Source organism: Leptodactylus fuscus, chromosome 1, assembly GCF_031893055.1.
Source record: "Leptodactylus fuscus isolate aLepFus1 chromosome 1, aLepFus1.hap2, whole genome shotgun sequence".
NCBI lineage: Eukaryota > Metazoa > Chordata > Amphibia > Anura > Leptodactylidae > Leptodactylus > Leptodactylus fuscus.
In genome coordinates, this window is record NC_134265.1 from 139,385,667 (window position 1) to 139,398,125 (window position 12,459).

Genomic DNA, 12,459 nt, shown 5'->3' on the forward strand with positions numbered 1-12,459 from the left:
TGTCAGCTAAAACAGTGGATATCTGTGGACACCCAGATACCCCATAGACTGCAATGAGGTCCACCAGATCTCCGTCAGGTTTCTGTCGTCTATGTACTGAAACGAGTGGAGAGAAAACTTTTCTGTACAGAACCTTTCTCTCTAATAGATTTTCGGCGGATGCTGTGTTCTGAGTCTGTTACGAAGACACGGAAACTCTAATGCAGATGTGAACTTAGCTAACACATTTCAGTATAAAATTTAAATATTAATGTAGATGCTTTTTCTCTGCAGCTTTTTCTGAAGCTTTTTTTCTGCCTTTTCATTGCATATTTTAGCTGTGTATCTAAAATGTGGACTTAGACTAAAAGTAGTTAAATGGATATGTTATACTATTAAGAAACAAAAGCGAGTTGTGCAAAAAAATCACTTCAATATTGGGAAAAATATAGTGTAAACCATGCAAAACAGGCTACCCATGCCCACTTTTCCATGCAGCTTTCAAAAGTGGAGGGAGTGGTGTACAAGGCAGATTTGCCAATGAAAATGCATTCTGGTGTAATTCTTGCTAAAAACGGGATACATGCCTTACAATACATTTTGTATTACAGTACTTTGTGTTTTAGATACTTTTGTCGCCTTGTCCAACAAGAAGGCATGGCTTGGTGCCAAAGATGATGAGACACCCAGTGTAAACAAATGTGACAAAACTATGTGAATTTTCTTGTGAGAAACTAAGATAGCTGGTAGATGGTGTCAACTTAGACTAGGCAATCTAAAGATACATCAGATTTATCACTCAGCATCAGGCATGGTAATAAATCTGGCATAGGTTAAGGCTAAGTTTGCACATACATATAAAAAAGATGGTGACATCAATGGACATCTCTATGGCGTCCACCAACAAGATCAAATATAATCCAGGGTCCCCTCACTTTATATGCATGGACGTATTAAAAACTTTTATTTTATTCTATCTAATTATTGGTTACGGGAATGACAGGGTGCAGAGAATACACTTAAATTTAGATAAGGGACCCTTCACACTACGGATACGCTGCCTGATTCTGAACATTAAAACACGTTCAGAATCAGCGCATATAAAGCAGATCCCATTCATTTCAATAGGAGCCAGCATACAAGCACTCCCCATTGAAATAAATGGGCTGCTTTTTTCTCTACGAGTGCTCCCATTGAAGTGAATGGGTAGCGCTTGCGTTTACGGCTCGCCTTGTGAAGGGGCCCGGTGCTCTGCTCATTCCGAGCCGTACACATGAACGCTTCCCATTCACTTCAATGGGAGCGCTCGTAGAGAAAAAAGCAGCCCATTCATTTCAATGGGGAGCGCTCGTATTCCGGCTCCCATTGAAATGAATGGGATCTGCTTTATACGCATTGACTCTGAACGTGTTTAACGTTCAGAATCAAGCAGCGTATCCGTAGTGTGAAGGGGCTCTTAGATAGTTTTCCAAAAAAATTTCTAGTGTTTTCTGGAGAAAAGAGACTTAATAAGTATGGGCGTGTTACTGCCATAGCAAAGCAAGCAAAGCATGATCTAAGCATTGCTACATTTAAAAAGAAGCCCTTGTGTGGCATAACAAATAATAAAAAAAATATATCATTTTTGTGCAATTGTCCTGCTTGGGTTAATTCCAGATTTTGGCAAAGCTATAAAATATATAAGAAAGGAAATCCGGTGGTGTAATAATATACAGTATATGAACTATATGCAATTGTTTATAGTATACAGATATCATGCAGATTCCTGTTGTCTGTAGATACTGCTAGGTGAAGCTTACAACCTTACGGTAGATGAACTTATCAATGAGTTTATGAGGACATAACGTTTATTTGCTTGAAAATTTCTTTAGAATAATGACAATGCAATTACAGTTTAGTATATTTATATCTCATTAAATTGGGTAAACATAAAACATAATAAAAATATACAATATCACTTCATTAGCAACATCTTATATGAGCTGCATTTGCATTTATTCCCATATTATGCCTTTTACAAAAACAATTTTAATGTCTCTCATTTGTACAAATATAGCAGAAAATAGATGCTTACATTTAGCATGATGCTTTCTTCACCTTTAATTTTAAAAAGTAGACGTGAGCCTCTCAAGATAAATGATTCTAATATCATGCCTCAGTGAGTATGCAGACTCCTGGTGCTCTTTCCCACTAATAAAAGTAAAATATTTGACAATAATGAAAAATTAGGTTATTTGCAAAACATCTTTTAACTCAAAATAAATCTGCAATGTATCAGGGGAGGTTGTAAATTTAACCATATATTTCAAGATACACTATGCATCCTAATATACATCTTTCAAATTGTGTTATATGGTGTGGTTTAGCATATGCATTATGTAAATGTGTGTAAATTTGAATTGTGAAAACTTAAAGCAATTTTATTTACAAATCCGTAAGATAAGGCAATGCATAGACATTATAAAAAAAAACAAAAAAAACCCAAAACAAATGGATACACCAAAAGGCACGGTGTGACCTCATGTACTGAAAAAATCTTATCTTATCTTGGCCAGGATTAATCTGCAAACAAACAGATAATCATTCTTGGGTTTTTTCATAAAGGCGTCCAAAATCTTTCAACAAACTAAACAATCAGAACAACCTGTGGCAGAAAGTTACACGGTCTCACTGCTTTTAATGTAAAGAAACCTTGAAAATATTCTTTTGAAAACTCTTGTGTACTCTACCACAGTGCATCTATCTACATTACTTTTTTAGTTACAAAAAGTCATGTGTGATCTGGTTTACATATTATTACATATAGACTGCAATAAACTAGGCAACTCTACTATAGAACATTCTTTCTCCCTTTTGTCTGTCTTATTTTGTTACCCAAAGCTATATGTGGTCTGATATATATTTATATGAATATTGATCCTGTATTTTTTCAAAATTGAATGCTTCCATTTCAAACCACATTAAAAGAAGAGCCTATGTCTTAATAAATTCACATATAGAACAGCTACATTATGATAAAGTATAATATAAAGGGATTAGAATGTGACTTACTAGTGAGCTACTTTCAGTTTCCTATTTGTTTCTAAATTATTGGCAAGAACTTTACAGACAATTGTTCAATGACACTAAATAGGACAGATAGATAGATAGATAGATAGATAGATAGATAGATAGATAGATAGATAGATAGATAGATAGATAGATAGGAGATAGATAGATAGGAGACAGATAGATAGATAGATAGATAGATAGATAGATAGATAGATAGATAGATAGGAGACAGATAGATAGATAGATAGATAGATAGATAGATAGAGAGATAGAGAGATAGAGAGATAGAGAGATAGATAGGAGATAGATAGGAGATAGATAGATAGATAGATAGATAGATAGATAGATAATAAAATATTACACGTTAAGAGTTTTTAATTTAGAAAAGTAATTTAAGGCCTGGTTCACATCTTCATTCCGTCTTCTGTTCTGGGAGTCCGCTTGGGGACCCCCTGAACGGAATACCGAATGCATTAAAAGGTAGTTAGCAAAGAAACCACAGGGACTATAATGGGGTCCATGTGTTTTCCATGCGGTGTCCGCACGAATTATGTGGAGACAAAAGTACTGTACTTCAAGCAACACTTTTCTCTCCACAGACACCACTAGTAAACACATGGACCCCATTATAGTCTTTGCTAACTGCTTTTTAATGTGTTCGGTATGCCATTCAGGGGGTCTCCAAGCGAACTCCCCGAATGGAGTACTGAACGCAGAAGTGAACCAAGCCTCACTGTATCAGAGTTTATATACTGTATAAAAAAGGTAAAAATTCCAGCATACCATATATAAAATGTAAATTTTACTTCATATCATGATAAAAAAAAAAACACGTCCATGTAACAAGGATCCAAGAAACAGGATTAAAACCAGGTATTTACGTGTTTCGTGAAACCATAATCAGTCCCATAATCAGTCCCTTGATATGAAATAAAAGTTACATTTTATATATGTTATGCTGGAATTTTTACCATTTTTTGTGCTTATATTGAGCCCCTATTCAATCCAGAGCTTTGGATTCCGTGCAACCCTCTTAGTTCATACTCAGTCTACTATACATATAATTTTTGTCGTTGGTTGAGCAATGAACTGTTTGAACTGTTGCTAATTTTGGGACTGTTCATATACTGTCTGTTGTTATTTAGCCATAAATATGTTAATAAATAAATATGAAATATATTTTTACTCTAGGCAACATCCCCTTCACTTGGTGGGTTGGACGTAATAATCAGACACATACTTACTGGACTGGTTCCTTGTCAAATATACACAAATGTGCATGTGGATTAGAAGGAAATTGTGTGGATTCCCAACATTATTGCAATTGTGATGCTGACAAAACTGAATGGTAATTTGTCAACTGTAATGCAATGTTTTATTTATCTCATTTTCTCCCTATATTGTAGCATTGTTGTCTAGATGCAATGCCTTCCAACAGAAGGGTAACATCCTGCAGCATTACTATATGTTACTATTTCTCTAGCATGCTTCTCATTGACTCAGTATGAGATCAGTTGTGCTGCGGCAATTGCGCATTCAGTGTGTTATACAATTAATCTAATGTCTTTAATGTTCATTTGGTAACTGCTACATCTGTCATTCTTAAAGGGGTTGTTTTATGATGACATCTCCTGTTTACATGTCTTTTCAGGATTCATGAAATGTATAATACATAATAAACTGCAGTGCTGTGCAATATGTTGGTGTTATATGAATAAAATGTATTATTATAATATACTGTTTAATTTTTAGGTCAAGCGATAAAGGATTCCTCTCCAATAAAGATCATCTTCCAGTGACCCAGATTGTGATTACTGATACAGATAGACCCCACTCAGAAGCTGCGTATAAAATTGGGCCTCTGTTATGCTGGGGAGATAGTAAGTACATTCCAGTTTGCTCTATAAATGTGGAGGACTTAAACTGACCATACATATAGATAGTCCTCTGCCTGACCGGACAATTCAGTGGGGCTGGCTGACCATATGACGTGACTGTATATGAAGGGCAGATGTTAGGGCTATGTACGCTTGGCCAATTCTGAATGTTTATGGTGGGTCAGGGGAAAGATAGCTGCCAGTAGGACAAGATTCTGTCTCACAGATATATCATGTATATGCTCAGCTTTGCTGATCTTATAGATCTTTGCTGCTTTAGCATCCTTTTATATCTTCAAATACAGGCATGGAACTGACACCGATTAATATAGTCAGCAGCACGATTATACAGAGCGATTCTAAAATTCTCAGCCCATATAATGGGGTCTTTACAGTCAATGGCTATGTTAACATTTACAAAGTAGGAACCAAATCTGATGATTATTCTTTTCAATAAGGAAATTCATAAAAATGTTCTTTTTATTTTATAAAATAAATGATTCCGTTTTTAATCTATCTTTACTCACATATGGAAGACATTGTACTATATACAGTAACCAGCTCCTCTTTGTGTCTAAAAGCTTTTAAATTTACTTTGGAGAAAACTGCATGTAATGTACTAAATAATTCCCTTTATCCTTTAAATGATCATGCCAGATATTCAGTTTTATTTGACTGACAGTAGTATTGTTTCAGTTACTACAGAATAGTAGTGAGGGACACTTACTATGAGTCACTTGTTTGACTGTCAACTGAGACAGCTAGATATCCTTCAGAATAGATAAAAGAGGTTTTAAACTACACCTGTCTTCTTTATTTCAATGTACACAATGTTCAGTGAGGGCTAGTAATACATCACATGACGACTGATATATTGTCACCACTTTGGACCTGCTATGCCTACATATAAGCACCAATTTCATAATTGTCACAACATCAAGTTCCTTTACTTCATTAACTAGGGCTCCTGTGATACATCTTTAAAAGAGAAATGTATAATATTTATGAAAACCAAGAGTTGTTACTTATCTTTGGAGGATTTCCACAGGGGGTGGAATACTAAAATGTTCGGGGTTCGAAATCCGATTCGAACAGCTGCACACTGTTTGACTGTTCGAACGGGTTTCGAACCCCATTATAGTCTATGGGGGGAAATGCTCATTTCAGCGGTAGGCAACATTCGATCAAATTCTACTTACCAAGTTCATGAGTGAGGGTCGGGCTGGATTCTTCTCCCTGCGCAGCGTCCCTGCGTCCTCTTCCGGCCTTGAATTCACTCTGCTAGGCATTGGGCCTGGGCAGAGCCGACTGCACATGCTCGCACTACAAGCGGACATGCGCGGTCAGCTCTGCCCAGGCCCGATGCCTGGCAGAGTGAATTCAGAGCCGGAAGAGGACGCGGGGAAACTGCGCAGGGAGCAGACTTCTAAAGGTAAGAGAAGAACCAGCGTTGATTGGCAATGTATAGTATTCTGCCAATCAATGCTGGTTCTGCATCGAAACTTAACTTCGAACAGCTAGTAGTACTCGATCGAGTACGAGTATTTCGAATACCATAGTATTCAATCGAACACCTACTCGATCGAGTACTACTCGCTCATCTCTAACACGAGGCCCAGGAGCCTTAGGGGGCCCATAAGCACTGGCATCAGTATTGAGATTACAGCTTCCATCTGACCCATAAGCCAAGGAATCCCACACTAAGGTTGATTAAACACCTTATGACCCGTGACTATCACTATCTAGAGTTCTCTTTAGGGATGAGGTAGGGGGCCTTGGACAAAAGATTGCACCAGGGGCCCACATGACTTTAGTTACGCCACTGGATTTCTGTTATGACTCACACCAGAAAACTGGTATGAGTTATTATCAATATGTTTGACCAAGGCTTCCCTTCCTAGGCCCTTTCCCTGCCCCCCTGTCAGCCTACGTTCACACAATGGCATAGAGAGATTGCTAAATTCTCCCCATATGTATTACAGTGCAAAGCTATACTTGTGTAGAACATGACTAGAAATATGTCACCTCATCATGAGATGGGATATCTCTTTAATTCTTGATCCCAATAAAATCTGAAGCAGAGGAGAAAAAGGTTACCTATGTAATGGTTCTGAATGTAATTATCTAGGTGCTGTATACTTCTGAGTGTCAGACTTCATAATTAAAGAATAGGAGTTTGCTGACTTTCACCTTGGACATCAAAGGGTCAGTCAAAATCTGGGCTCTATAGATCAGACTGTCAGGAACTCAGGATGCTCCACCAAAATTGACTCAATTTACAGCAAATATCTAGTCTTTAGTCATCTAAGCAAGAACTAGTACCATCTTTTTTTTTTTTATTTCATCACAGGGATGTTATTCCTTCCTATCTAAGGTCAATGCAACTAGAATCTCTCTTTATGTGGGTTTTAGGTAGAGAAAGAATACAAGTATAACATTCTCTTACAAGTAGAGTTACAGAGCAATGCACAGTCGCATACAGATTATAGAAGCAATTAGAGGATGATGATTCATGTACTTATGAAACAAGATCAAAAAGTCAGACAGGTTCGAAGTACATGAAAAGTCCTTGAAACAGCAAAAAGTTTCAAAAAAGTAAACAAAAAGTACAAAAACATAATATAATGGTTTAGTGGTGTTACAAGTGAAAATAAATGTGATCAATGAAACAAAACTGCTGAACATTTGTTATTAACTCTCATCACTTAAGAACAGGAAAATTAAAACACGCCATCTCGAAATTACAGTATACTGTAAAGTTTGTCATATTGGGAATGAGGGAATAAAATCTTACAAGGAAGACATAGAACTACCACATATAACAAAATTCGAAACATGATCATACAGCACAGAACAGCCTCTTTTATATTGTGCATGATGGATTTCTAAGGTAATGTAAAATGTACAATATTTGGTGAATTCTGTAATCACATTTTGAAGGCCTTAAGAGTGAGGCTTTTCATATATAAAAAAAAAACCAAACATGTTGATTTATTAAAGTCTTCAAGGATGAATTGTTACAGAAACAGGGAAAACTTCCAGAATATCAGAAATATCAGTCAATGTATCATTAGTTTACATCATCAGAGAAGCTCATAGTTAGGAGTCTTCAATCTGGATATCTTGTAGAGTTCCAGCTTGGATCATGCTTGTTCATGTGGTTGATGGGCTCTGGAATGGTCACAACATCTTGTCTAGGATGACAGAGAAGAGATAGAAGGCAGACCCGCCATAGATCCCCTATGGATCCCTCCATGGATGACCACCACCCGGACATGTGTGTCTGTTACTCATTTATGTTCATGAGAGAGGGTGTTGCCCTCCATCTTGTTGCTTTATAAGGACAAAGTGGTGTACTTTTCTTATATATATATATATATATATATATATATATATATATATATATGTATTGTATATATCAGTACATTAATAATGGGTACGGGAATTTGATGACAAAATGATATTTGAAGAAAAAGATAGCTACTAATGTAGCATTAAATAGTAATGGTGGAGATGCAAAATCTAAACGATAAACCTGACTGATCTGTAACCCTCATATCATAAACATCCATACAGGTTTAATATGGTATTAATGCTGAGTGACATAAAAAAAAGAAAATAGACACAAAATAATTTTTCTGTTTATTCCCCATCAGCCAGTGGAGCTTAAATGTGAAATGATATATACAATAAAGTGATATTAAAATAAGAATAGAAAAAAACAACTAGGAAAACAAAAAAAAAAAAAAATGGAGAAACAAAAGTTATGGTTGTTGTAATGTACCTTAGAAAGCAAAAGGAATAATCTTAATCTTAGTTAATCTTTTATTTTGTCTGCAGGATTTATTGCTGAGCTGCAGCTCTCAGCAGTTTAGTATATATCATAGATACATAGATTTGGCAGACAGAGCTTCCTACTAGTGCCATTACTGCCTGGAGATCGGTTACAAAACTAGCATGACATCACAGGAAGTTCAAGAGAGGGCAGGGCTTAATGTGATAGGGAGGGGCTTAGGTGTCAGTCAGTCTAGTGCTCTAATAGACTGCCATTGAGTGTAATGGAGGCAGTGCGGCTCCAGAGCATGAATTACAACATAGAGAGATGATTGCATATATGTGATTTTCATCTACTTTGTGCAAATCAAACAGCTTTCCTAGATTCCTGAAAGGCAAAAGTAGCTAGCTGTGTCATAACTTGAAAAGAGGTTTATATAGGTAAATTTTGTTTCATCAGTCTTTATTGCACCACTTACTGGTATGTTACCCATCTTTCTTGATGGATACATCTATCAAGTTAAAGAACAATTATGAATCATTGAGGAGAGTTTACTTAGGTATATTTAGTACTCAGCTGTCCCTATTACAACAGTACCTTGCATATTAACCAGTGTTCCCTGGACAATGAAAGGCAAATCTGACAAGTTCTGGTATGATTTTGGAGCATTCAATGAAATGAAATTTCTTTTATATTATATTACTATAGTCAACAGTCCTTAAACTGTAAGTCACTTTTTTTTTTTTTTTTTTTTCGCTATTGCATTGTGGGTTGTTTGGTGACCATGTTTGCAATATACTTTATTAAACTATCTTACTATTTTTTATTATACATTATTAGGGTTGAGCCGATCTTGACTTTTCAGAATCGATTTTAAAATCTGATTTCTGATCATTTTTCATTCGAACCCGATCTCGATCCCAATTCCGATCCCAATGCAAGTCAATGGGATTTTTTTTATTAATCGGAGATCGGATTTTAAATAGCAATCCTATTCACTATACATCATGGAATCTAACATTTGTTAGAATCCACACTGTGTAGTTAATCACTAAAGTAGCCGGAGGATTTTTTTTTAATCCTCTGGCTACTTAGTCCCCCCTGGTGTCCACTTACCTCCAGAGATGGCTGGTCTGGTGCTCGGTGCCTTCCTTCCTTCTTGTCCTCGCTGCCACTCCACGCTGCAGTCTTCTCACTTCGCTGCCCCCTCCCTGCCATGTTAGGAGAGTGTGGGAGGGTTAGGAGAGTGTGGGCGGGTACTGTGAGGGGAAACGTCACGTCTCCCCGCCCTGTACCCGACCACACTCTCCTAAGCCACAAGCCCCGCCTACCTAGCGCTTTAAACACTAACCTGGGATGCAGGGCAGCGAGGCAAGAAGACTTCAGCACGGAGTGGCAGAGAGGACAAGAAGGAGGGCACCGGAGCAACCATCTCTAGAGGTAAGTAGCTGCTAGAGATGTTTAGTTTAGCCTCCCATTCGAATGAATGGAGACAGCCGGCGTGCAGGGGGTTAAGGCTGTGTGCTGGCTGCTTCCATTCATTCCTATGGAACTGCAGTGGAGCCTTCAGACTGAGTATACAGCGTATACTCAGTGTGAAGGCTAAGCAAAGCATTGTGGGAAAAGATCACCGATCTCGATCCCACATAAAAAGATCGTGTTCAGAATTCCGATTGCGATTGTGAAATTTTCTCGATCGCCGATCGGAATCTGATGTTTTCCAAACACGATCGCTCAACCCTATTCATTATATATTAAACAGTCTATAACATTCTCCTTAACAACCCTCTAATTGAGCTGTTACTAAGGAAACTCCATTCACAGTTACATTGTGAATATGCAGATCTGAAGCATTTACCAAAAGGGGGGGGGGGGGTCACTTCAATGGCTTAATCTTCAGTTTTATACCACCTAGAAATGGTTTTCAGCTTTCACATGATGTCAATATTTCAGTGCTAGGGTGCATGCACACTACGTAACGCCGGGCGTGTATGAGAGCCGTACACGCCGGCATTACAGCAGACTGCCGAACACTTCCCATTCACTTCAATGGGAGCGCTCGTAACAGCGGCGTTTACGAGCGCTCCCATTGAAGTGAATGGGAAGTGTTCGGCAGCCCTGCTGTAACGCCGGCGTGTACGGCTCTCATACACGCCCGGCGTTACGTAGTGTGCATGCACCCTTAGCTGTAGTAAAACCTGAGATTTGAACTTAATATGTAGCAGTTCATGATGTGTATAAAATCACATTCTTGACGGTGTTAAACTAGTGATATCTCTAATTATTTTACAGCTAGTAATTTAATCTTTGCAGTATATGAAAGCTAAGAATCTCAGCTTTCTTATCATACTGGAACCATTTTTGCTGGTATAAAACTGAAGATACAACCTTTTGAAATAACCACCCCCCTTTGGTACATGCTCCATCTCTACTAGCTCCATTGAGTACAGAAAGTTTGATATATTAATGAAGTATATTATAAAAATGTTCATCTCCCCCATCACCACAATAAGAAAAAAACAAACAAATAAGTAAACAGAGTTACTCTTTTACACAGCATTACTTAGTATGCTACTCAGCTTTTCCAGGACCCTGAAAGAGAAATCTTGGCAAGCTATGTTATGATTATTGCTGAAGATGATAGACTTATGTAGGTAAATATAGTATTCAGTATTCCTTATTATGATTCCACATGCTATGTTATCCAGCTTTCCTAGAAGTCTGAAAGGCAAACCTGTCAAACACTACATCGAGTGGATTCCTTTTATATTATATTATTCATTGATTATTCAGCATCCCTATTACACCCCTATTACAGCATTACCTGTTATGTTCCCCAGAACCCTGAAAAACAAATCTGGCATGGTGTGTCATACTATTTAGTACATTTATAGATAGTATCAGGACACTAGGGAAGTTTGGTATTCAAAATACCTATCCATTTGTTGTCACTCAGCTTTCCAAAGATCCTAAAAGATAAACATATTGCAGAGATATGGATAACATGAGAATTATAAATGGATAACTACACATATTTGCCATTTGGCAGTTTAGGAAAATTTAGTAGCTTTACTTGGTCGTATTGTCGTCACTTTGATTTAGAGCGGTATAACTGGCTAGTGTCACTGAGTATACACTACTGCTGGCCATTGATTGGCTGCAGTGGTCTCCTGACACAAACAGAATGATCATCTGGTGGGAACGGCAATAGAAAGGAATAAGCAGCTGCAGCCGGACTCTCAGGACCTAAAAAAGGTTAGTTTGGATTTATTGATTTATTTACTATTCTCTACAACTTATTACAGCAAAGGAGCATTTTTACATGAATTGGAGAACCCCCCTGTGACTTGCTAGCAAAAGGGTATTATATTTGAACAGTATTGCCTTGTCTGAAGATTCATGCTTTGTGATCTCTATAAGATCTGCAGCATTTATTTCATGATTTTCTTTAGCTTTACTTATGTCACATCCCCTGATGTCTCAAGTTAATCATTACCACTAGGTATAAGCTAATGCGTTTGAAAAAAAAAAAAAAACAGGCTAAGCCTAAACTTTCCAAAATGTTTGGTCAGTACAAATCCAAACTTTTTGTGTTTTCATTTGCCCAAACTGGCTAAAATGGAAGCTGCCCTGTGAATGCATGGGGGAAGCAGAGAAGAAAAATCACATGAGCTCACGGGACAAGCGGGCTTCCCCACAATGCTTTGCAAGCAGACCTTATGATAGGGAACAGTCAATCTTTAAAGAACTATAGATCAGAGGTCAGTGATGACTTAT

At 37.5% G+C, this 12,459-nt stretch overlaps 1 protein-coding gene across 1 annotated transcript in view; it reads left to right on the forward strand.

The window, feature by feature from the left end:
* CNTNAP4 (contactin associated protein family member 4) overlaps nucleotides 1–12,459 on the forward strand; it is a 268,813-nt gene that overhangs the window by 204,881 nt on the left and 51,473 nt on the right. Inside the window, exons 14-15 of the mRNA XM_075277554.1 lie at nucleotides 4,222–4,378; nucleotides 4,783–4,910. Coding sequence (XP_075133655.1) covers nucleotides 4,222–4,378; nucleotides 4,783–4,910 — 285 coding nt within the window. The remainder of the gene's footprint in view (nucleotides 1–4,221; nucleotides 4,379–4,782; nucleotides 4,911–12,459) is intronic.